The following is a 26834-nucleotide window of genomic DNA, read 5'->3' as shown; positions in this document are numbered from 1 at the left end:
TTCAAGTTTTTTGATTACTGATTCAATCTCATTACTAGTAATCAGTCTGCTCAACTTTTCTATTTCTTCCTGATTCAGTTTTGGATTGTATGTTTCTAGAAATTTATCCATGTCTTTTAGGTTGTCTAATCTGATGGCATATAATTCTCTTAGAATCTTTTGTTTTTCTGTAGTATCTGTTGTTATTTCTCCTCCTTCATTTCTGATTTTGAATTCTCTCTTTTTTTTGTGATGAGTCTGACTGAAGGTCGTCAATTTTGTTTATCTTTTCAATGAACCAGATACTGCTGTCATCGATATTTTCTTGTGTTTTTTTAGTTTCTATTTCATTTATCTCTGTTCTAATCTTTATTATTTCCCTCTTTCTACTAGCTTTGGACTTTGTTCTTTTTCTACCTCTTAGGTGTAAACATCCAAAGTCTTTACTACTGTTGGAGATAGACTCCTCTGGAAGCACATAAAGCACAAAATAGCCTCTTTGAGCTGCAGGTGCTGGATGGCTTGCTGGACTTGTGTCCTGACAGCTCTACTCATATCTGTACCATACAAAATCAGAAATATATAAAATGGACCTTGGAGATGCTGAAAAATACTCTGAAGCATGACTATTAAGCCTATGAATGTTAGGGATGAATTTTGCTATGTGTAATCATACGCATATGTGACCTATGAAATATAGCCATGTGTAATACATACATAGCAGCGCTTTATTTTCCAATTATTCCTACTATAGTCACTAGGAGGACACAAATCATAAAAATTTTACCCAGCCATATAAATATTTCCTAAGCATGTATGTTTTGGAGTCTAGCACAGCTTCTTTATTTTTTCTCTGAGATTCATTTTTTTATAATAATTTTTTATTATGTTATGTTAGTCACCATACAGTATATCCTTAGCTTTTGATGTAATGTTCCATGATTCATTATTTGCGTATAACACCCAGTGCCCCATGCAATACGTGCCCTCCTTACTACCCATCACCGGCCTATCCCGATCCCCCACTCCCCTCCCCTCTGAAGCTCTCAGTTTGTTTTCCAGAACCATGAGAGACTATGGACTCTAGCACAGCTTCTGACACAAAGTTTCTAAGTGAATTCTTACATAGTTCTTAGCTTGATTCACTGTAAATTATCTTTATCACAACACTGTGAATGTACTTAATACTACTGAACTATACACTTAAAAATGGTTAAAAAGTAAACTCTATGTTACGTACATTTGACCACGATAAAAAAAAAAAAATCACTTCATCAACCAGGACATAGAAGGAGGCTGTAATAAATTTCTGTAGAGAGGAAAATTTAAAGTTCTTGTGCCAGTTCAGTCCCCTCACATTAGGAAAGATAACTGAGCACCAGACAGGTTTGAATAACTTATCATAGTACAGATAATGGGGAGAGAGATGTTAGTATCTCTAAATTATCTCACAGATGTGGGGAAACCCAAAGATATCTTCTATAACTCATGGAAAAGCAAAAAGTAACAAGTCCCAAAACTATCTATATGTAATAAAAACTCTAATTCTAGTTGATTGGCTCTTTAACTTTTAGAAATCCTGCATCCATCCCCATTCTTCAATCAAGGTGGGTCAGATAATGACTCTGGCCCACTTTTGGCTGATACTGCCCTGTTTACTATCCATAAATGGAACATTTCTTACTCTTTCAATGGACCACAAACTCATACATGAGGAAACAGATTTACTTCTGCTCTCACATGTAGCATTCTGACCATCTTGAAGAGTGTTTTCCTCTTGGATTCAATTAAGGCTCATTTTATGATGAGGTGACAGTCACTGACTATGCTCATGTGGCCTTCCCTATGACCACTTTGGCCAGTTCAACATGAAATCTGACAGTATCCAAAGGCTGTTCCAGGAGGCGAATTCCTGGAAACCAGCATTATTACAAGACATATACTGAGTTCCTCTATGGGATGCAGCATTTTTATTGAAAACTCTACAAACAGCTCTGTCAAATCCATCACACCCCTTCCCTTGCTGTGGGCATGTCATAATAGCGCCCTCCAGGGTTTCATACAAAGCTCCCTAAACTAATCCTTCATAGTGTGAAACAAATAATTACATTTAGGAAAATGACATTTTAATTAAACTTACTTTCCTTATAAATTCCCTGGTAGTCTTCGGTTATACAAATCACAGAGGATCTGAATAAACAAAGACTTACAACCAAGATTCCCTAAATGCCTCACTCCAATTTTTAAACATTTAGTAAGGTATTTTAAAAGAAACCCAAGTCAGAATGTAGACTGTAGGTAATCAACTTTCAGGTTAATTCTTCTTTTATTGAGAAAAAAATATTATTTATAACTAATTCAGGTTAAAGACTAAAATTAGTCAATGACTGGTATGGCCATGTATGTACTTAAGAATAAAACGAGACACTAAAATGTTACCTAGGAAACAGAGTATTGAAGGATTATAAAAAGACCTCAAATGGCTTCCAAGTACTCTTAAGACTCTAGAAAAGTAAAAAATTAAACAAAATCCTCAGATTTTGTGCAGATTGACTCTGGTAGATGAACCAACACAAGAGGACTCACAGAACCTTGGCAAAGGCAGCAGGGATGTTCCACCATTTCAGGCTAACAAGGTTAACTTAGGTGGAACTAGTTGCAGGTGATAATTTTTAAAAAGAATAAAAACTTCTGCATAGTTAAATATGTTCAAATGCCAACCAGTCCTAAATTACGTCTTGCCAGCCCTGCAGATGTTGGTTTTATTGCGACTGGGTTTCAAAGCAATCAGTTGTAATCTGCAGGGAGCAAAGTCAAGGGTTAAGACAGGCTGCCTTGCTGGTGACTGGGTGACTGGGGCTGTAGCTCAGCACCACACTCATTGGCTAAATACCTGTCAACTGCCAAGATGGAGATCATGGGAGAAAGCAGAGGCGCGGGGAGATGGAAGGGTCTGAGAAGGGCAGTTTCTCTGGGGGAAAGTCTCCTATTAAGGACAGGGAGGGAGACACAAGTAATAAAGGAGGGAGTTGTAGCACAGATCTTGCATGGGAAAAACAGGAAAAAGGGGGAAGAAGCTAAGACTGCTGGGAACAGAAAGGAAAGGGGCAGAGAGGAAATTTCTGTCCCTGAGCACAGGACGGCTTCTCTGCCTTGATAGGGTGTGATATCTACATTGAGAGAACTTGGTTGAACAAGGGAGAGAATGAGGGGCACCCCTTCTACTCATCACCTCAGTCTGAACCTCAGCTTTATTAAGGCTTGCACTCAAGTATAGAAATGGTAATAAGAGCTAGATAAGCCACATTTAGGACATTGGGCAAAACCTTCCCAGCACCTCATAGAACCAAGAACCTCAGGATGGAATTGAAAGCTTTCAAACAGTCTGAGATCCCGGTACAGACAATAAAAATTTCTAATTCTAACCATGAAAATAGGACTCCCAGGGTCTTGGATGCTGTCACAACCACAGTAGCTACCATGTTAATTTTCTGACACCTTCTCTGTGTATTCCTTCCAACCACTGCCTTTTTAATCACATTGGGCTGCTGTCTCTTCGCGTTATTTCCAAATCCAAGGTCCGTTTCACTCTGCCATTCTCCTACTAGATCTGACATCTTTTGCCATTTTATTCACATCCTGTTTTGCTTTCTAGCACACTTTACCGCACTGCTTCTCAGAGCTGTCCCTTCTAACTCCTTCTTGGCATACTACCAGCCAGATTAATCTTCCTTAAATAACATTGACCATATCTCTCACCTTCTCTGAAACTTTTAGGAAACAAAAAATATTTCAACTACAAAAAAAGAATCCCAGAACTTGCCTATCAAAGCCCCTCACTATCTACCACTGCCATTTCCTGAAATCTGTTCAGCTAGCTGAAATCTCTTTCCCCAAATTTTGAAAGGTTGTTCTCAGTGTACTCAAAGAGCTGTGCTCATTACTTTAAAACTGCTCTCACTTCTCAGTTTTTTCCTCAGATAACTTGGAAGTGTGTCGTCTTCTCTCCCTGCCATTTATTCAACTGCCTGGTTCCTACCTCATCTTCTCCACAAAGCCTCCTCGATTACTTTAGAGAGAGGAAAAATTAGTGAGTCTTGGAAATACAATATACTTGCCTAACACAAATTATTAAACAGACAGTCCCCAACATAACTATGCCCATTAGATAGAAATCATCCATTGGCAGCAGCTGCCAAGGGACCAGGGGAACAACCTTCCCTTCTTGCTACAAGTACCTGGAAGTCCCCTCTTTGTCAGCTCCTTCACCTTCCCCTCCCTGGCCCCTCCTTCTCCCCAACCAGCCCTTCCTAGGCTGTGCTCTTCAGGACCAAGCTCTCATCCCAAACACTTGACATCCAATCTTAATGCTTGAGCTGGTCCAAACCTGGATAGTTGTGAATTTTCACTCATTCATTCACACTTACTTAAATGTCTCCTAAGCACCTGACTCTAACTTGGCTGCACATTAGGATCACATGGGGAACTTCATAAAAAAGTACTGATAATCAGGCCCCATTCTTAGACATTCTGATTCACTGGCTTGGGGTAAGGCCAGTTGTTAGTATTTCCAAGAAAGATACCCAGCTGATCCCAGCCTGAATTGGGAACCACTTCTCTAATTCATAGCTACTGATATTTAAACCTTAAAAGTGCAAAAATAATTTGTAAAGCTCAGCCTCTTCCAACACTCAAAAAAGAATGCAGAAGATACTATTCATATGATCAATAACTACTTACCAGAGGCTATTCTAGCTGCTAAAAATACAGCAGTGAACAAAACAGACAAAAAACCCTGTCCATGGGGTGCTTATAGTCCTAGTTGGAAATAGGTGAGGGGAAAAATAAATAAAATAAGTAAACAAATTATATAGTATGGTAAAAGTGCTAAGGACTATAGAGAAAAAATAAAGCAAGGCAAGGCAGATGGAAAACAGTGGAAGGAAGGGAGATGGGATGTGATTTAAATAAGCAGTCAAGGGGCACCTGGGTGGCTCAGTCGGTTAAGCATCTGCCTTCAGCTCAGGTCATGATCTCAGGGTCCTGAGATCGAGCCCCATGTCAGGCTCCCTGCTCACTGGGGAGTTGGCTTCTCTTTCCCCCCTGCCCTTCCCCCTGCTTGTGTGTAGCTCTCTCTCTCTCTCTTACTTGCATACTCTCTCAAATAAATAAATAAAATCTTTTAAAAAAATAAGTAAATAACAGCCAAGGACGATCCCATTGAAAAGATAATCACAGAGTACAGACCTGAAGGAGGTGAGAAAGGACACAAAACATGGCGATGCCTTAGCGCAAAGACCCTGGGATGGGAACAGGCGGAGCATTTTGGAGGATTAGTGGAGTCGTCAGAGGTGCTGTAGCAGAGCATACAGAAAGAAAACTAACAGGAGACACAGCTAAAGAGGTGAGTGAGGAAGGACAGACTATATGAAACCTTATAGGACAAAGTAAGGATTTTAGCTTTCGCTCTGAGGAATTTGGGAAGGGTCTGTGTAGGAGTATGACATAATCTAACTTACATCTTTAAATGATCCTCTAGCTCCCGTGTGAGTCTAGAATGGGAGCAAAGGTGGAAGCAGAGAGAGGCTACATTGAATTAATCTGGTCAATCAATATTGGTGACTTGGCCCACAGTGATAGCAGCTGGAGTTGGTATGAAGATCAGATTTTAGATATATTTGAACGTAGAATCAACAGAATTTTTTGACAAATATATCATGGAGCATGAGAGAAAAAGAAGACTCAGGGATGATGCTAAGGTTTTTAGTTTGAGCCCCTGGAAGGTATTGTTGCAATAACTAAGATGGTTTGGTAGCAGGTAGGAAAAGAGCTTGGTTTTGAATATGTTGTCTATGACGCCCATTAGATAGTCAAGAAAAGATGTCAAGTAAACTTGGAAGTCATCAGCACATAAATGGCATTTATACTTCTAAATTTAATATATAAAAGTATTAATTATATATAAATATGCTAAATCATTTTTATATATAAATTATATATTTATATTCAATTATATATTTTATAGATATAAAATATAAATTTATAAATATATTTACATATTTTTATAAATATAAATTATATAGTTTATTTATAAATTATATGTAAATATGTTAAATTCTTTAGGTACAATGATAATAGCCTTCTAATTTGTGGTGAGTAAAGAAAATAAAATGATTGATTAAATTAATATGCAGGCATACATACGTATAGTAATAAAATATAATACATAGTGAGCTAGTCTGGTTCTAAAAAAATTTAAAAACGCATTAACAGCAATAGTATCCTGAGCCACCTGGGGCAGTTACAGGCTGGCTTCACTCCCTATCAAAGCATAATTCAGCCTTCATGGCTCCCGTGCACATCCTCTGTACAACTGCCTGGGATGCCCACAGTCAGAGTAAGAGACTGCCCTCCGTACACCCACCGACGTTGCTCATTCTCCCACCACAGCCTAGAGAAAAGGTCAATTAGAGACTGTTCCTCCCACTAGAGTCAAAGGCAAGCTACCACAGGTCAGGGCCATGGCTACTCACCTTTGGGTCACGAGGGCCTAACACAGTACTAGGTGCATCAAACTCATTTATTAACTGCTTATTGCTGAATGAGTAAATCTGAAATCAGGACCAAAACTTTAAAGACAATTTCATCTAAGTTTCCAGAGATCAGGTATCTGTCCTTCTAACTATATCAAATACAGCATCTATAGCTCTGAAGCTCCATGTCTTTAAAAGGGATATATTTGAACATAAACTTCACAATATGTGAGGATTAATAATAAAAAAAACAACAGTCTCATTCCACACAAGTAAGGGTCATTTTAGAACAAGACGCATAATCAGTTCACTATTTACGTGTTGGGTTTTTAAAATGAAGAACAGTTTTTTTTTTTTTTTAAAGTCTGTAAATTGTCAGTGTTTTGATGTGTGTCGCAGGAATTCTGAATAGTTCACTAAAATTTTAATCACTGTCTTCTGCTGCAGAAATGGGAATTTGTTAATTGGATTTCTGCATCTTAGGGTACCAATTCAGAATGGATGCTCCGTGCCTCCTCTCGCACTCTGGCAGGCAGCAGTCTCTAATTGACTTTTTCCTAGGACTTTCCTTTCTACCAAATCCCTTCCTTTTCTCCACAGAAGATTTCTGGAGCTCCGAACGAACTACAAACAGCACTTAAAGTTAGCAGCACGAAGCAGCCCTGTCACTTTTTTACCCAGCAGGAGCTAAGAGACAGAACTTCTCCTCAATTAAAAAAATAAAATGTTCACACTGTTTCACTCAAATAAGAAAAAAAAATCAAAGCTTAAATAAATTAAGGGGAAATTAAGTCAAATGTGAATGCAAGCAAGGAGAGATTATTTCATCTCATTGGACTGGTTGTGTACTTCTCTTTCATTTCCTACACCACGGTCAGAGATCTGTTATTAAAAAAAAAAAAAAAAGACAGTTCATGGACTTCTGAACCCATTTCAGTCACCAGCATCGTATAGCACACTTCAGTGTGTCAAAAGTTTTGGAACTATATTGCAAATAAAAGTTTTACAATCTAATTTTTTAAAGTAGTACAATAAATGAAACTTAACCCAGGACAAACTGAACATTAGCACAGGGCAAAAGCTTATCATATCCAAGCCAAGGGACCTGTACATTGACCTCTTGATCATATGCTATTAAGGCAAAACCACCATATTATTCCTTCTTTATTTTTAAATGTGTGTAGCTAGAAAACAAAGGAATGACATTAATGCTTTTTATTTTAAAAAATATATTCCAAAATATATTTTTATTTTCTGGCATTCCAGAAATAATACAGAAATGTTGTACCTACTCTCTAAAATAAAATGTCTATTTTTTTTTCTTTCTTCCTTGTTTAAAATATGCAACTGGGACTCACCCTCACATCGAAAATCCCTTAGCCTGCCTCACACTTTCATTTCTGGGCCTCAGCTAAAAGCCACAGCTCAGAGTAAAAAGTGCCTAAACCTTAATTTCAGAAATTCTGTGACCAGGTATTGTTTCAGGGAGTGTGAACCAAAACACCTTGGTGTACAGAATAACCACCAGGTGAGCCACTTCCCATCGCTGGGCCTTCCATACCACCAGAAAAAGATCTCCTGACACATGGAGGAACAGCATGAGGCCTCTGTCAGCAGGCACCTGCAGCTTCTCTCTGCAGTTGGCCTTATAGGTCTGGAGAACCCTGCGTCACCAAAGAGGAAAAGCCTAACCTAGGCAAACATCAGCAGCTTTCTCTCCTCTCGACCTCCAAGCCATCTCTATGAGAAGAGATATTCCAAAACATCTATGTAACTCTTCTTCTTACCACCCCCCTTGCAGTCCCCAAATAAAACCCAAAATATTCCTGCAAGTTGGAAGACACATCTGGTACTAACAATGTAAAAATTAATCAATCGGATCATCGCTACTAGTGAGAAAGGAATCCCAGAATCTGTCCTAAATCAAGGTACAAGGTTGGAAAAAATACTCTCTCTTCATTTCTGGCATTGTACTTGATTTAATTGTTCATGGTATTATCCAAGTGCCCCAATCACCTATGATAATGAAAGAATGAACACTCTCCAAGTAAGAAAAATCTTAGAAGACTCAAACTTTTTAAAGGGCATGTGGGATGTATATGCAAAATCCAAGTCAGGAACTCTCCAAACACTAAATCAGATTTCAATAGTTTACCTTTGTTCTGTAATAACCATTCCAAGAAGCAACAACATTTGGTTTAAAATATATTTAAATTTGGAACTGCTAAGTTTTAGTTCCTGACTCTGCTAATCGCACTCAAGAGCTACGAGTGAACAATCTAAATTCTAGGTTATTATCTATGCAATAGGCAGTGTATCAGTTATCAATAAGAAATGGTAATCAGGAAGGTCTTTAGGAAATTTTCTTTGATAATAAATAATGTAGATTATGAAGTTACATTATCATTAAAACAGATAATACAAATTTTTCCAAAATAAACTGCAAACATTTTGTAACTCTGATTTATATATTAAACTACTACTTTCCGATACAAAGAACTATCCATCTGTAATTCTACTCTCTCAACCTATTTTGTCCCTCTACGAGTAAAAAGCTTCATTCAACTGAGATGTATTTAAAATAACAATAGCTAGTGTACATCTAAGGTATAATTTTAAATATCAAATTATGATTGACTTATGAAAATATGATGAATTATGAAAATAATATGTACTCTGAGTCACTTATACCTTCTCATATCAATGAAAAAAGTATGACCAAGATTTTTGAAAATTAAAAAATAAACAGAAGTAGACATGATAGCCTGTTATTTTTAAACTATCAGTCAAAACCATCTAAGATATAACTTAAACTAACTAGTAACTGATAACCAATAAGTCAAATAACTAGTTCACAGCTTAACTTCTTTTTTTTTTTTATACTGATTTTTTATTATATTATGTTAGTCACCATACAGTACATCCCCGGTTTTCAATGTAAGGCTCGATGATTCATTAGTTGTGTATAACACCCAGTGCACCATGCAATATGTGCCCTCCTTACTACCCATCACTGGCCTATCCCATTCCCCCACCCCCCTCCCCTCTGTAGCCCTCAGTTTGTTTCTCATAGTCCATAGTCTCTCATGTTTCATTCCCCCTTCTGATTACCCCCCCTTTCTTTATCCCTTTCTTCCCCTACTGATCATTCTAGTTCTTATGTTCCATAGATGAGAGAAATCATATGATAGTTGTCTTTCTCTGCTTGACTTATTTCACTTAGCATTATCTCCTCCAGTGCCGTCCATGTTGTAGCAAATGTTGAGAACTCGTTCTTTCTGATAGCTGAGTAATATTCCATTGTATATATGGACCACAACTTCTTAACCCAGTCATCTGTTGAAGGGCATCTCGGCTCCTTCCACGATTTAGCTATTGTGGACAATGCTGCTATGAACATTGGGGTGCATATGGCCCTTCTCTTCACTACGTCTGTATCTTTGGGGTAAACACCCAGTAGTGCAATGGCTGGATCATAGGGTACACAGCTTAACTTCTTATTTAGTCAAATATTTTTCTTTACATTTGCCTCTGTGAATTGACATTGCAGATTATAGCACTGAGAAAACATTTAAATTTTGTTTTTGCTGGCAGCATGTATAAAAACTATCTTTCTATAATTAAGCAGCTAGCCCACTATCCTATTTTGGGGACTCACCATGGCCTTGCAGCTTCCTTATTCTTAACTGTCACATAGCTAGCTGCCCCTATTTCTCTAGCTACAGCTTGTCTAGATCCAGAACAGAAGTACGGCTAGTGGTAGTGTGAGGAAGGGTCAAGACTAACTTAAATCTCCGGTGATGGGTATTAAGTAGGGCACATATTGCAAGGTGCACTGGGTGTTATACGCAAATAATGAATCATGAAACATTACATCAAAAACTAAAGATATACTGTATAGTGACTAACATAAAAAATTATTAAAAAAAAAGACTAACTTAAATCTTACATTAGTATGTGCAATTCTCTGCTTTGTGCTTTGATCACCACTATTACAAGATTCTCTGAAAGGAAATAAATATTGGTTCTACTCTCTTAAGTGGGCTTTCATGTAAGAAACCTGGAACGATGCAGAAAGATGTATTAGAGTCTAAACAGGAACACAGAAACCACTCTAAGTATTCATTAAATGACATGAAGGGAATTTCATTAAGGAAATTGGTTATTCTGGTGAAGCAGAGGCTGAGAAGAACAACTGGAGAAGCTAGTGTAAGCAGAGATTTCACAACAGCAGGAAGAATAAGCACCTCGAGGCTGGAGGGACAAAAGAAGAGTCAGTGGTCCTGGAACCCACAGGCTGTGGCCGTTCAGTACAAGCTGGAGCTCTAGGGCATCTGCCCAGGGCTAGAACCACAGAGGAAATAAAGCTGTTGCCAGTCACTTTACCTGAGACCCAAGGGGAGGGAGAGAAACACCCCAGTTTCTCCCTTCCTTTGGCTTGGCTGCCTCCCACTAAATGCAGCCTGGAGAATGAAGCCCCCAGTGGTGTAGAAATGCATGCTTAGAGAGAAAAATGGATCCTAACAGACCTAGGATCAGAGCAAAGCAAAAGGAAAGAAGGGGGAAAAGGGATCCAGTTTCCAACAATGAAAAAAAGCAGCCAATCTCATGGAAGTTCTTTATAACAACCCAGAAGCATAATTATGCCTGAGTATTCCTGCAACTTGCCTGAGGAACACAGGGTGCTAATCAGCTTTGTTTTTTTTTCCAAGCCGGATGAAAGCTGTAAAAGTCATCACTTGCCCTGCTTTCTCAGGCACAAGGGTATTATTTAATTTTTTAAGATCCAAGATTGATAGCCTATTCCACGTTGAAAAAGTACCTCTGATCAAACATAATAACCAAGCATATCCTCTAGTGAATATAACAGAGAAAGTTCCAGTGGGAAGCTTTCTTTTGGAGAAAAAAAATGTTGATGGCCAATCATCCCACTAGGATACAATCAATTGAAGGGAAGTCTACAGTAGGGAAGCAGCTATGTTCCTAAAGGTTTTGTAAATACAGTGTGATCAACAGCTTTTGTGTAAATGCCTGTGATACCACTGGGCTAGAGAGCAAACATGTGAGGAGCTCGACTGCCTTCAGTCAACGGACTCTATTGGCCTCTATTATTGGACCAGTGTGTCTGGAGAAGAGAGAGCTCAGAACCAAACTTCATTCCAAAAATTATTGTGGAAAATAATGAGTAACATTATGTAGGCCCAAATTAAATACTGAGGAGTCAAGCTAAAATTTCAGAACACACACCCCTACTGTTGCATAAATAAATTAGCTTTTGACTAACGGAGAGTTACTATGGAAATGAATTCCCTATTGTCCAAGAATGAGACCACAATAAAGACACAACATAATTTATCTTCCTTTCAGTATCCAAGAGCCCCTTTAGATTTTCATTACAAACATTGCACAATGTCACACAAAATTGTAAAGAAAAATCTGATTATTTGGGTTCTGAGTAATGATTAATGATTGACATAGTGTGGGTGTGTACTGTGTTTAAGTATGTCTGTGAATGAATATATAATATGTTCATACACAGGCACTTCTCTGTGGCTGACAAGACCTGCCCAGGTGCAGGGAAAATAGTACTTAAGGAGGTAGTTATATTAATTAAAAATAAAACACTGTTAAATATTGTATAATCATTCAAAACGATTAACTGAATATAACTGTCAATGGTTTTATATAATTGAATATGTTCCTTAAATCAATTTGGATTCTATTTAACTCTAATTCTCAATAAATGTTTATTTTAAATTAATAAATGAGATCTGCTTACTTTGTTTTTTCTCAGTAATATATTTCCTCATTAAGTTTCACTATAACTTATTCTCCTTAGGCCTCAAATATGGTTTCTCTAATTCGGGCAGTCTGTTCTGTTGGGGCCCCATCCGTGTCTAATACCAGCATTTATGTATAAACCACAATACTAAATGAAGTGATCCCTAAATAAAATTTCTCTCATGAAACAGTGTGAACAAATTTGAAAGTCTAAGAAAGCATGAAAGCAACATCTCCTAATCTTTCTTAGATAAAGACTGACCTCATGTGTTAGAGACAAGATAAAGTCGAAATCTTTTTTTAAAAGAATATTTGCAACAAAACCACAATTTATGAATAGTAAGTGTGTGATAAAAATTCAAGGAGTGAAATGAGGATAATAATATAAGCAAAGTTAAATAATATTTAAAATATAAAAGCCAAGATCCAAGAACGACCCTTTCAAAAAAGACTGCCAACTTTCCTCATTTTATATTATATATTTATATTAAAGCCTGAAGCAACTATTTTATCAAAGGATAGGTACAACAAAGAAACTCATTTATTCATTATACTTGTTAGGACTTTCACAAACTGAGTCATTTGAAAGATGAATTCATTCATTTTACTAGTGTCACACTGATACATCCTGCCATTGTAGTTGTTGAAATGAAAATGCAGCACAAATAAATATATATTACAACTGGAATATGAGTAACAGCGCTATAAAATATAAAAAGAGTAGCCTCATTGAACAGGGATTACTGATTTAACAGAATGAAAAACTAAATGCGATAAATTGCTACAGTTTATGTAGACCTTGCCTATACTAATTTAGAAAAGTAAAAAACGAAGTCACTAATTCATTCAGTAAAAATAAGGAACACAACAGTATATTCACCCAATTCAGTATATTGCTATAGTAGGAATTATTTAAAATGATTTTATTAAAAATACTATTTTAGTTGCTCAGTGCATGAATCTAAATCATTAAATAGCCCTTAGGGGGTTCAGCGGGGAAAGGAAAATAAAACAACGAAGAGCAGACATATAGTCATTAATCTTAAGGTTTAGCACAGGCACTCAGGTAGAAAAAAAAAAGGGTCACAAAGATTTTAAATAAAATTTATTTTCATGAAATTATTGTATATTTTTATTTTAATGAAAGAATAGGAGCAGATTAGGACTAAAGAGTTATAGGGAACTTCTGTACACCAAGATGAATATTTTTATTACTTTAGTTATTTTTCAACTACATCTTCAGTTACGTCCCAAGCACCATTCCCTTAAATCCTAGAGGTAGGTAGATGCTACTATTATTCTTATTTTATAGATGAGGAAATTGAAGCAAAGAAATTTGGTGATTTGCCCCAGGTCATACGATCAGTAATCATGCCATTAGCTTTGATGACAGAAATAAGTGGTTTGCTGTCAACTGCAAACTTCTTAAAAAAAAAAAACACCAAAATCAATTAATGGATCCCGCCAGAGCTAGATAATCATTGCCTATATTCTCAACATTCAGGTTTTGGGCTCAACTCTTAAGCTCTGAAAGGCAAAAGGAACCAAAAGCATGGACCCTCCAACAAACACTGCTTCATAATACTCACTGGCTCATACTCACTATGAATTATCTTAGAGCTGAATGAATTTAAGAACACATATTTTTCCCTATCTCAAAATAACACACAAGTGCTATGATTACTTAGAAATAAACGAAATGATAATCTATGACTAAACAGCAATATCACCCTAAAGTAGCAAATGAGTATATTGCTCCTTTAGAATAAGGCATTTTAAACTGATCAGTTGTTTGGAAATTTAAAAGGCAAGAAAGTTCATCTTTGATTTCTAGTCTCTGGATACACAAGAAAAGGAAGACAAAAATTGAGTTAGTTGCATGAATGAACATTCTTTCAGTTACTTATGTTAAATTGGCTGAAAAAAATCAATTTTGTTTTCCTTTAGAAAACATTTCATACTTTCAACCATAAGCACTTCTAAAATATGTGGGGTTTTTTTTAAAGTTCTTTAAATATGATTATGGTCGAAGAAAATATCAGAAGTTTGGGCATTTTGTTTAGTTGTCTGTTACCTTTCCCAAAAAATTCTGTTTAAAAACAGAAGCAAACAAACATTAAAAACGTCAACCAAACCCATATGTGACATAACCTAAAACTTCAGATCATGCTTATAAATTGAATAAAGCAACAATAAGATCTAATGTAGCATCAGAATTAATATTATTAACTGACAGATACTTTATCGTATTTAGTAGTCTTATTATATTATTCACATTTTAAAATAATATTATTAACACTCACAACTTTAAAATATATCAACAATTTAAAAAAATACATCGACCTGTAAGTTATGGCAAATATGAATTTGTATGTGTCATATAATAAAAATGAACTTTTTATCAAAAATTATTCTCCATCTTTCTTAGTAGTCATTTAATATAAGATCTAATAAAAGATCAAAATCATTTGGGGGCACCTGGGTGGCTCAGTCCATTAAGCATCTACTTTCGGCTCAGGTCATGATCTCAGGGTCCTGGGATCAAGCCCCATGTCAGGGAGTCTGCTTGTCCTTCTCTCTCTGTCCCTCCCCCTGCTTGTGCACTCTCTCTCTCAAATAAAATCTTTAAAAAAAAAAAAAAAAGGATTAAAATTATTTGAACCGATCTGATATAAACTTACAATGGATCTGTGGCATTAAATTCATGAACCCACAGCATTTCTGAAGTTTGCACTCCAACTACAGATAAAAATAACTTGACACTTTGACATTTCAGGCTCCATAGGTCTATCTGTTTAACTGATTTTAAAATTAATATTATATTTTAATATACATTAGTTACCTTGAAAATTTCCTGTTATTAACACATTCTTTAAAAGTATGATATTGAATAGTGTGATTTTATCATGTGACATTAATATCAACATATTTAATTTTTTGACCCCCTAAAAAGCTTTTTTTATTATTATGGAATTTTTCAAATATAAATAATAGTCATGAGAATAAGGCAATAAAGCCCCATGTCCTATAACCCAGCTCAATTATCTGTATTTTGCCATTTTTGTCTCCTTTATTGGCCTATCCACTTTTCTCTTTTTCCGCTTTTTATCTTCTTTGTAATGTTTTAAACCAAATGCCTATACAGTGTGCTGTTTCACTAGTAAATACTCCTGTGTATCTCTTACAGATAGAGTTGTGGTTTTTTTAAGTTTATTTATTTATTTATTTAAGTAAGCTCTACACCCACCTTGGGGTTCAAACTCATGACTCTGAGATCAACAGTCACATGCTCTACTGACTGAGCCAGCGAGGTACCCCAAAGTTTTTAAATATAACAAATATTTAGTAGAATTCACCAAGGAAGCAATTTGGGCCTGGAATATCATTGGAGGGAAGGTTTTTAACTACAGATGCAATTTCTTTAAGAGATATAGGGGTATTTGGGTTATGTATTTCTTCTTGAGTGAGCTTTGGTAGTCTGTGCCTTTCAAATAAATTTTTCATTTCATCTGGTTTGTTGAATTTATAGGCATAAACATGTATAATATTCCCTTGTTATCCTTTTTATATCTGTAGAATCCATAGTTCCGTTATGATATTGGCAAGTTGTGTCTTCTTTGTCTCTCTTGCTGTCCTTTTCTTAATCAGTTTAACTAGAGACTTTTCAATTTTATCTATTTTATCATAGAACTAGCTTTTGGTTTCAATAATTTTTTCTTTTATTCTTGTTTTCCATTTCATTGACTTCCCTTTGATCTTTATTACTTCCTTTCCTTTCCTTGCCTTGAGTTTAATTTGCTCTTTTTCTTCAAGTTTCACAAGGTAGAAGTTTATGAGGTAGAAAGTCACTAATTTGAGATCTTCCCTTTTTTCTTACATAGGTGCTTAGAGCTATTAATTTTACCTGAAGTATATTTTAGCAGCATCACATTAAATCATCAGTGTTGTGTTTTCATTCTCATTCAGTTCAAAATACTTGCTAATCTCTCTTTTGATTTCTTCACTACTCATGGGTGATTTAGGATTGGGTGCTCAAAGGAGATCAACTACAGACCTCTGGGATTCCCTGCATACTCTCCACTCCACTACTCTGTCCTCTAAACTCTGGCTGCCTTAGTCTCCCTGGACTTTCTGTTCTGTTTCAACTCAGAGTGTCTGCTGAGTTTTGCCAGGGTTACCCCTCCCCATGCGGCAAGATGGAAATTCTCTCAGTGCGGTAGATGGAGGTAGTCATAGGACTGTTCTTGCTTCTCGTATCTCAGAGATCACTGTCCTTAGTTGTCTGATATCCAGTGTCTTGAAGACTACTGTTTCACACATTTTGTCTAGTTTTTGGGATTGTTTCAGGGAATAGAGTAAATCTGCTCCCTATTACTCCATCTTAGCTAGAAAAAGAAATAAAGGGTTTTTTTTAATATATCATTATGAATTCAAGATTTTTATACATTTGTTCCATTTGGTTTATTTCAATCCATTGCAGTCATTTTCCTTCTCGATGCTCAAAGTATGCCAACCTAGGCCAGTGGGAACTACTTCATGTTCCTTTTGGGTCCTTTTGACATGTTTCTACTAGCCCCTTTAGTGGCAAATGATATTTAGCCACTACAGTCTAGATATTAGAGGTTGATTATGTATTTGCATCTGCTGAATCTGTTTTTAAAAAATAGGAGGGAGACCAAGATAGAAATATTTTATATTTATAAATAGGTACACTACAGTGAAAAGAACAAACACACCCGTGTTGGAGAAGACTCAACTGTCACATATAACAAGTCACAAATGTTCTCAACTGTTAAATGAAGACCTCAAAAGTTCTTAGTACTGCTTCCTAATATGGGTCTAAAGTTTCCAAACACAATCTAGTGAACTTGACTTTATCTTCTCAACTTGGGTGCATTCAGTCTTAGCTATTTCTGGACTCTAATTTACAGTCATAGGACCCTAGAAGGAAGACCCCCTCTTCCAATATTGTTTGATATTAGCAGAATTTCTCTGAGGACTAAAGGTTTGTCGTCGGTAAATACTGCACAGTGAATAACAATTTGGCCGATGCTGAGCACATCAAAGTAAAATTAGGCCCAAGGAACCATAGTTATAATATCAATATTCTTCCACCTATTCCCAATCTTCTGTCTTCTTGCCCTTGGTGTAACAATCTGAGCTGTCAGAAATCCCCAATTTTCCTTTCTAAATTACTAAAGACTTGACATTTCTTAGTTTCAGGGAGAGCCCCACATAATCCCTTCCAGGTCAATGATTCTTAAATGCGTAGACTGTTCTGGTTATAAGAAATTCTAGAGACAGATCATCTAATTCAGGCACATCCCTTCATACACAGGGAACTAAGTCATGGAAATTTTATGCCATTTGCCTTTTTGCGAACGGAGAATCCAAGACTTAGAAAAGTAATACATTGGAGAGAATTTCTAAACCATTTAAAACTAAACATATTTAGACCAATAGCTCTCAACACTGTGTATCTCACAACTGTCTAATCACTTACTTAAAAATAACACACCATGGTGATAATAAGGATAAGAAAACTTCCTAAGAGATTTATATATTAATAAACATTTTGTGAGTATAAATTGCATTTTGTGTAATGTTGTAGCTTGAAAACACCAGGATGCAAATATTTTAACAAAAATCTTTTATTTCATTAAAATCTGAGTTCTACCCTTAGTTTTCAAGAGATAAAACAATTAAAACAGCTTTGCAGAAGCTATGCATGCTTAAAATGCTACCTTGCCTTCACCTGAATCCAGGAAACTAAGCAATATTGTACCACAAACCAGTCTTCTCATTAAAGCAAAAGAATGCTGAGCAACAAAGATGATCTTCAAAAGTTTGTGGACCAGCTTTGACATTAATCCAGTAGATTCGGACTCCTGACAGTCCAAACCACCAATTCTGGCCTATCATCTTCAGAATAACATTCTCAGCAATTTGAGTCTTCCAACACAGACATTTGCTATTTGCTATAGCTGCTATTTTGTCACAGAGAGTCATTCTGATCTTTTAAGTACCAGTGTACCATAATTTTTGGCCATCTCAAAATGCTCAGGGAAGCACTTACTGATCTAATAAGTCTTGTTTTGTCTTTAATGAGTACAATTTCGAGTGATCATAAAAATCCCACATATGGTCATTATAACACTTGTGCACAATCTGTGCATCCAAAGGCATTTCTACTCTACACTATAAACAACATTAGATGTGACTAGAAAAACATTCATCCACCAAGATGTTCAGGCCAAGGTTATAGGAAATGAATAAAAATTATGGTTATGTATGGTCTTGGTTACACTAAGATATTCTGATAGAACAATAACTGAAAATAAGATGCTTTTCTTCTCCACTAGCTTTAGGCTCTGATCCTCAAAATACAATTAAAGCTGATCAGTCACCAGTCACTGGAGATGCAGGACAATCACAGGATCTGTTTCAGGCACACTAGACCAAAACAGTGATTTGGTATTTTTTTCTCAAAGTTTGCTCTGACTTTTCAGCAACTTAGAGATAACAAAATCCATTTTAATATTAGTAGCTAACATTTACTTAGCATTTACTGCAATCTCCATACTGAGGCAAGCACCCTGCATACATTATTTCAATTAATACCCTGAAAAATAATTTCTCCACTTAGTGAATAAGTGCCAGAGCCAGGATTCGGACTCAAGCGAACAACAGAGCCCAGGCTCCTATGCACTGTGCCTTATTGCCAGAGTCCTTTTTTTTTTTTTTGCCAGAGTCGTAAGTAACTCACAATCATTTGCTCTTTTCCTAGGAAGAAAGAAAAAGATTATTTCCCACTAAACTGTAAACTTAAAGACACCTGAAGAGATCTAGCCCACAGAGACCTGGGATCTCCCCTGTTTTATTTCAACATTGTGCTACTAACACAGCAGTTTCCTAATAGTAGTGAAATGAAGAAAGGGTGAATGAAAAGGTTACTCAGCTCTAAGTGCGAATGCAAGACTCACACCCATTCTAAGTACTATATGGTACAGTTAAAATCTATTCAGTGACAAATTTCAGATAATACACAGATAAATTTCAGAGTAGCCAGTTTTCCTTACACACATGTAAGAATTTGTACCTAATTATTTTAAAGCTCTGGAGTGAAGATGACACATAAGTGAGAGGTTACAAAGGAACTGGCATTGTCATCATTGCTAAAATGTAAGATTTCATATATTTGGTATATAAGTGGACTCTCTGAACTAGAAGGCTAATTTTTGACACACATTTTTACCTCTCTTTTCACCTTACATATTCAGCTTAATCATATGCACTGGCCATATTCACTTTTTTTTTTTTTTTTTAAGATTTTATTTATTCATTTGACAGAGATAGAGACAGCCAGCGAGAGAGGGAACACAAGCAGGGGAGTCGGAGAGGAAGAAGCAGGCTCATAGCAGAGGAGCCTGATGTGGGGCTCGATCCCAGAACGCCGGGATCACGCCCTGAGCCAAAGGCAGATGCCTAACGACTTAGCCACCCAGGCGCCCCCATATTCACTTCTTAAAAGCCAAATGCTCAAAGGACCTAATTATATGTAAGCAATTAAAACCTCAATCAAAATATATTCTAAATGCAATAAATTAACGTTTAAATAATTTTTGTCATACAGATCATTTTCTTTAATGCATATACTTCATAGCCATTAGCAATTAAAGAGCAAAAAAGTAAGCTTCTTGTTTAAATGAATGTCCCATTTAAGAAAGGCTAAGTTTGGTATTGTTGCTTTCAATTGGTTTTAACTACCAAACCCTAGTACACTTCTGTAACAGTCTGACTAGTCCTTACTCAAGCACATTTAACAATGCTAGGGCACTGATATGAGTGATAGAAACGCTAAGGAGGGGCCACCTGGGTGGCTCAGTCAGTTAAGCATCTGCCTTCAGCTCAGGTCAAGATCTCAGGGCCCGAGGACTGAGCCCTGCATCGTCGGGCTCCCTGGTTAGCCGGGGCTCTGCTTCTCCCTCTCCCTCACTCTCTGCCAACCCCCCCATTCATGCTCGTGCTCTCTCTCAAATAAATACATAAAATCTCTTTAAAAAAAAAAAGAAGAAGAAGAAGAAAGAAACACTAAGGAGATGGAGCCATGGCACCTACCTTGGTTAAGTGAATGACTCCTTTAGAAGTAACTGAACAACCCATGAAGCCAACGTACTGAAGTTCAGGGCAGTGCTCAGCAAATGCTTTCACCGACTGATCTGTAACCTGGGGAAGAGAGGTGAAGAAAGTTATGCAAGGTGGTGTTCCAGTGAGTTTAAGGATTTGGCTCCTGCGAATTCCCTCACCCTACTTTGCATCATTAATATTTCCCTTTCCGTTGGAGCATCTGAATCTGTATACAAACATGCAGCAATATCTCCTGTGAGTTTTTTTTAAGTTTATTTCATCTCTATACCCAAAGTGGGGCTCAAACTCAACACCTCAAGACCATGAGTCTCATGCTCTTCTGACTGAGCCAGCCAGGGACCCCTCTCCTGCGGTTAAAAAAAAAAAAAAAAAAATCTCCCTTCAGCTCAAACCTCTTTTCTCTATCAGCCCTTTTTTTTTTTACTTCTTCATAGAAAACATCTCAAAGATGTCGACATCTCTACCATCACTTCTTCCTATCAAATCTCTCTCAATGTATAAATTTCCTACTGACATATAATTCTCATACTATAAAATTCACCCTTTCAAAGGGTACAGTTCAGTGGTTTTTAGCATATCCACAAGGTTGTGCAACCACCACCAACATCTAATTCCAGAACACGCTCATCACCCCCAGAAGACACCCCATGTCCATCAGCAGCAACTCACCTATTCCATCCCTTGCCCTCAATCCCTGGCAGCTTTCTGTCTCTAAGGATTTGCCAAGTCTGAACATTTTTTATAATGCAAATTCTATAAATGGTTCCTAAAATGCAACAATGGTCTCTTTATAAGGTTTCTCCCTTCAAGTGTTTCTTCCAAGGAATCTCATTTTGCCCCTCACTGCTTCAAATTCTTTAAATTTGGGTGGTGTGGTGGTTAATTCTACGAATCAACTTGACTATACCATGGGGTGCCCAAATATTTGATTAAGCAGTACTCTTGGGTATGTCTGTGAGGATATTTCTGATGAGATTACCATGAAATGGTAAACTGAGTAAAGCAGACTGTCGTCCCCAATGCGAGTGGACCTCATCCAACCAGCTGAGGTCTGAATGGAACAAAAAAGTTGAGTAAGGGAGAATTTGCATTCTCCCTCTCCCTCTCCCTCTCTCTCTCTCTCTCTCTCACTCTCTCTCTCTCTCTCTCGCTGTCTCGCTCTTTCTCTATCTGGCTATCTTCAAGCTGAGACATCAGTCTCCTACCTTCAGAGTCAGATTTGGACTAGAACTTACACTGTTGGCTTGACTGGTTCTTATGTCTTTAGACTCAGATCAGAACTGTGTCATCAGCTTTCCTGTGTTTCCAGATTGCGACCTCAGATTTTGGAACTTCTTGGCTTCTAAAAATGCGTGAACCAATTCCTTACAATAATCTCTTTAGAGAAACACACACACACACACCCTCAGACAGATTCTGTTTCTCGAGAGAACCCTGACTAATGTCATCCATATTAGAATCCCCTGAGGAGTTTATTAAAACTTCAGAACCAAAAAGGGTGAGGCCAAAAAATCGGTATTTTTAAAAAGCCCCTGAGTGACTGTGAGGTGTGTGAAAGCTTGAGGTCCCAGTGTCACAAAGGAGTTAACTTGACAGCTTTTGTCATTTCTACCTGGCCCTGCTTTAAACAAAGGGAAGAACGAAATTCCTTTTTTGTCTCCTCCCCACCTCTGGAAAATTTCAATGTATAAAATTATCCTCTTGTAATTGTGCTAAAATTTTCTTCACTGTTCCACAGAGTGGCAGCTTATAAAAAAGAAGGTTCGAATATTCTCTACCATAGGCTTAATTTCAGATTCACTTTCCTCACAGTCAAGATGAAATCAACAAGTTAAACACCTTTGAACAGTTTTTCAAACAGCAGCGACAAATCTCCTTTGCATTAGCTTTATTATGGATGACTCTGTATCTTCCTCATCTATTCTGAATAGATATTGGAAAATAAAGGTATGTGGGTAGCATTAATTCTAAAACAATCACAAGAACATTTTCTTAAAATAATGAAACCAACAGCATCCATGGTACATCTGATAAAAGATTAATTCTGCCCTCAAAAGTAAAGTATGCTTTAGCATATTAAGACTAAGGGTGCCATTGATAAATTAAAAATGGGCCTTCCTGACACTCAGCTTTCTAAAAACATTATGTTAACCAAGAATATTTCAGACACTAAAATAGCCTGAAGCCTCAATGGAAACCAATTTCTATTTTTTTAAAAAGGGGGTGGTGGCTAACAGAGGTTAAATACATGTGGTCAGTTTGTTAAACACCCAGCCCAATCTCACTCTAACGTCTAGCCTTCCCTGTGTGCATCTCCGAGGAAGGAAGGGGAACTCATAAGGATTAAGGACACAAGAAAGCTCAGGTACAAAGTTAAATCTTTGACAGGGAAGAAAAGAGGGTATTAAAAATTTGGTTTGCGGGTCTTTCTTGTTCAGCTCAAGCAATCAGAATAAGAGAGCTCAGAGGAGACTCCAGCATCAACAGAGTCCTAGAAGTCAAGCAAGACCGAGTAAGTCCTTGGGGTATAGAAACACTGGCAGGGGGGCGCCTGGGTGGCACAGCGGTTAAGCGTCTGCCTTCGGCTCAGGGCGTGATCCCGGCGTTGTGGGATCGAGTCCCACATCAGGCTCTTCCGCTGTGAGCCTGCTTCTTCCTCTCCCACTCCCCCTGCTTGTGTTCCCGCTCTCACTGGCTGTCTCTCTCTGTCGAATAAATAAATTTAAAAATCTAAAAAAAAAAAAAGAAAAAAAAAAGAAACACTGGTAGGCTTGGGTGTGTTTTAGAAGACTAATAAAAGGGCCTTGAAGATTTGGGTGGGGTCTGGCCCCATTCCCAAGGGTAGAAGATCAGTTAGAAACTGGAGGCTAAACATCTGACAAAAACAAGTATAGATTACAAGAGGCAGGTACGGGTGAGTGGCCGCTTCTCCGAGACCCTGCAGCCTGTCTCTTTTCAAATCCCAGGTGGGGCACTTATTAGCTGTGTGATTTGAAGCAAGTCATTTCATCATTCTATACTTTCTTCCTCCTATATGACAGAGAAAATAATAGTACCTAGCTCACAGGGTAAAATATGGGAGTAGATAATGCATGTAAAATGTTTTGAACAGTGCAAGGTACATTGTAATTGCTCAATACATTTTAGCTATTATCATCATAACCATCACATGTTCTCCTTTCTTCTGTTTTCTAATTCTTAGCCAGGACTAAGGGGTTGTCATGTGTAAGAAAATAATTCCAAAAAAAAAGTGTAGTCAAAGCATGCCAGCTTACTCACCTACTTATTCCAAGAGATTCTGATCATAATTTGGGGGCTCTAGGTTATGGGCTAAACTGTGGGATGAGAGTGAGGGAGACATAGGTAGAAGTTTATTATGGACCCATCATGGTAAAAAGAATCCCATTTTGTTAAGGTTCTCAGCCTGACTGCACATCAGAATCACGTGAAGAGCTTCCCGACTTAATTTCTGGCAGACAGCTGCGTCAACTTTATTCTAAAAGCTCCCCAAGGGAGTCTAATGTGCAGCCTGGGTTACGAACAAGTTCCAAGGCCTTTCATTCAAAGTGTGGTCCTCAGACCAACAGCACTGGCATCACTTGGAGCTTGTTAAAAATGCCAAATCTCAGATCCCACCACAGACCTACTGAATCCTAATCTGCATTTTAATAAGATCCCCAGATGATTCTTTTTTTGTTTTAATTAATTTATTTATAAGTAATCTCTACACCCAATGTGGGGCTCAAACTCACAACCCTAAGATCAAGAGTCTCATGCTTTACGGACTGAGCCAGCCAGGCACCCCCTCAGTTGATTCTTACGCACCAGAAGCTTGAGAAATACTGCTGAAGGGACAAGGGATTATGTCATCTTCTTGGGGACAGAGGAAGCAAAAAGTGGGTAGCCATCTCATAACCCAATCGCCATGGACAATTTTTTAAACAGCTTTATTGAGTTATAATTTATATACCATAAAATTCATCCATTTGAAGGCAGAGTTCATTGAGTTTTAGTAACTTACACAGTTGTGCAACCATCACCACAATCCAGTTTTAAAGTGCTTCCATTACACCATCCCCCAAATTCCCTTTATCCTTTTTGACCATATGCAGTCAATCACAGCTCCCACGCCAGGCAACCAGTGACCTGCCTTCTATCACTGTACTTTTGCCTTTTCTAGAAATTTCATATGAAAAGAATTATACCATAAGCAGCCTTTTGTTTCTAGCTTCTTTCACTAGCATAATGTTCTGGAAGTTCATCCCTGCTGCTACATGTATCAGTTGTTGGCTCATTTTGTTGCTGAGCAGAATTCCATTATATAGCGACAATACCTTTTGTTTATCTGTTCACCAGACGATAAATATTTGGATTGTCTCCAGTTTGGGCTTTGATAAATAATGCTGCTGTGGTCATCCACACACGATGCTTTGTATGGACATATATTTTCATTTCTCTTGGATAAAGATCTGAAGTAGAATCTCTGAGTCATGTAAGTTTCATTTTTTACACATTTTAAAAACCGGGTTGTCTTATTAAGTTGTAAGAGCTCTTTATATACTCTGGAAACAAAGTCTTTTATCAGATATTTGTTTCATAAATATTTTTTTCCATTCTGTGCTTTGTCTTTTCATTTTCTTAATGGTGGTCTTAGCACTAACATTTAGGTCTATGGTACTGTAGGAGTTAATTTTTGTGAATAGTGCAAAAGTGATTATTCTTTTTTTTTTTTGCATACAAACATCCAATTGTCCTAGCATCATTTGTTTAAAAAACCATATACTATGGAGGAATGCTAAAAATCTCCAACTTGGGGGATGCCTGGGTGGTTCAGGCTGTTGAGTCTCACAGTCATGAGTTCGAGGCTCACATTGGGCTCCACAGTGGGCGTTGAGCCTACTTAGGGGGAAAAAAAACAAAAACAAAACCCCAAAACAAGCAAACAAACAAACAAAACAAAACTCCAACCCGGAATGGTTGGCCTTGGAGGATCATATTTCCTCAGAGACTATGGGAAAACCAGGCAGCAGACAGGAATTGGTAGGTGAACGGAAATGAAGCTCAGGTTTTGGAAAGAAACATAAAAGAAGGGGAGAATGAGGTCAGCTTGCAAAGCAAATTTTGATCTTTTAGTCAAAGCTGTGATAGAGAGAAAGAGGAAGATGAACCCCAGACTCAATAGTGTTATCTCTTCACGTGGCAGAGGTAGAGAAGGACCGCATCCCCCAATCAGCATTCTTAAAGCTACACTTTTACATCTGCATTAAGAGGATGCAGGTGCATTTAGTGTCACAATGAGAAAAGCACTGGTGGTAAGGAATGTCTGTTGTGTCTTCAGAGTTGAGAGAACCATGAAAAGCCTAAATAATGCCAACATGCACACAGATTCTAGCAGAGCTTCAGTCTGTGAATCTTAAGGGGGTCTTCTCCAGTGACCAACCTAGAAGCAAATGGAAACCAGTATTGCAGGGAGCAGAGGGAAAAAGGAAGAGGACGCTGTTTCTCATAAACTCTTGGGAGCGGCACTCAATCAGATATCTTTCTTGTGAGCTCATAGGACAAGAGAGAAGGAGGTAGAAATAATCTCCAGGAGGTAGAAATAATAGGCCTATAAAATTCTAATACAGGGGAGAAGTGTAACAGTCACTGTGGTGGAGATGGCCATATATGACTAAAAAACTCTTGGCCGGAAGAGAAAGAGCAGAAGATGAGCAGTACAGGGTCACTAATTTTGCTTGGAGAGTAGCTGTTCATAAATGTGATTTTGGACTGTGTATTCAGTCTCTGCACACAGCTCATAGTCAGTAAAGATTTGGGGTACCAGCAGCCAGACTTGAAGAGGAATAGGTGATAAAACAGCTAGATAATAAAAATGGCTATATTTATTAAGGCCTTACTCTATGCTAAGCTAAGTCCTCTCTCTGCATCCTCTGGAATCTTCATTACAGCTGTAAGAGGCATCGTTATTTCCATTTCATAGGTGACTAACCACAAGCCTATTAGAGACTGACTTCCCCAAAATTACACAACTAAAAGGTGGCAAAAAAGGTGGGGCTTAAACTTCAGTCTTTTAGATTTTGAAACCCATGTTCTTTATACAAACTAGGTTGTGATTCATTTCTTGGTGCTAATCTCACTCAAATGCAAGGGCAAATTCAAAACCTTCCCTTCAGCCCCAAAGAAGTAGAGTGGCAGGGGTCAAGGCACAATGGCTCTACTTTTCAAAGAATTTTCTAAGAAAAGTGCTACCCTTGATTACTTTTTTTTTTTATCTCTGCAGATAGGTGTGGTGCCAACACTGCGATAGTCTTGTATATCCTGAGAACCCTCCCAAGAGAGGGAAGCATAGGAGAGGGTCGGAGTAATCTAATTCGGAAGCATTGAAGAAGCAGG

The 26834-nt window shown here is 37.5% G+C and overlaps 2 protein-coding genes across 3 annotated transcripts in view; one reads left to right on the top strand and one right to left on the bottom strand.

The window, feature by feature from the left end:
- Positions 1-26834, top strand: part of LOC123799258 (uncharacterized) — a 490917-nt gene that overhangs the window by 100740 nt on the left and 363343 nt on the right. The gene's annotated exons all lie outside the window — the stretch shown is intronic.
- The window catches only part of FBXL17 (F-box and leucine rich repeat protein 17), a 484579-nt gene that overhangs the window by 308271 nt on the left and 149474 nt on the right, over positions 1-26834 (bottom strand). For both annotated transcript variants that reach the window (XM_045808274.2, XM_087861936.1), the window contains one exon: positions 20412-20519. In XM_045808274.2, coding sequence (XP_045664230.1) covers positions 20412-20519 — 108 coding nt within the window. The remainder of the gene's footprint in view (positions 1-20411; positions 20520-26834) is intronic.

Source organism: Ursus americanus, chromosome 5 (genome assembly GCF_024610735.1).
Source record: "Ursus americanus isolate L20-20 chromosome 5, mUrsAme1.1.p, whole genome shotgun sequence".
In the NCBI taxonomy this organism is placed as follows: domain Eukaryota; kingdom Metazoa; phylum Chordata; class Mammalia; order Carnivora; family Ursidae; genus Ursus; species Ursus americanus.
This window is presented reverse-complemented; position numbering and strand designations above follow the sequence as displayed.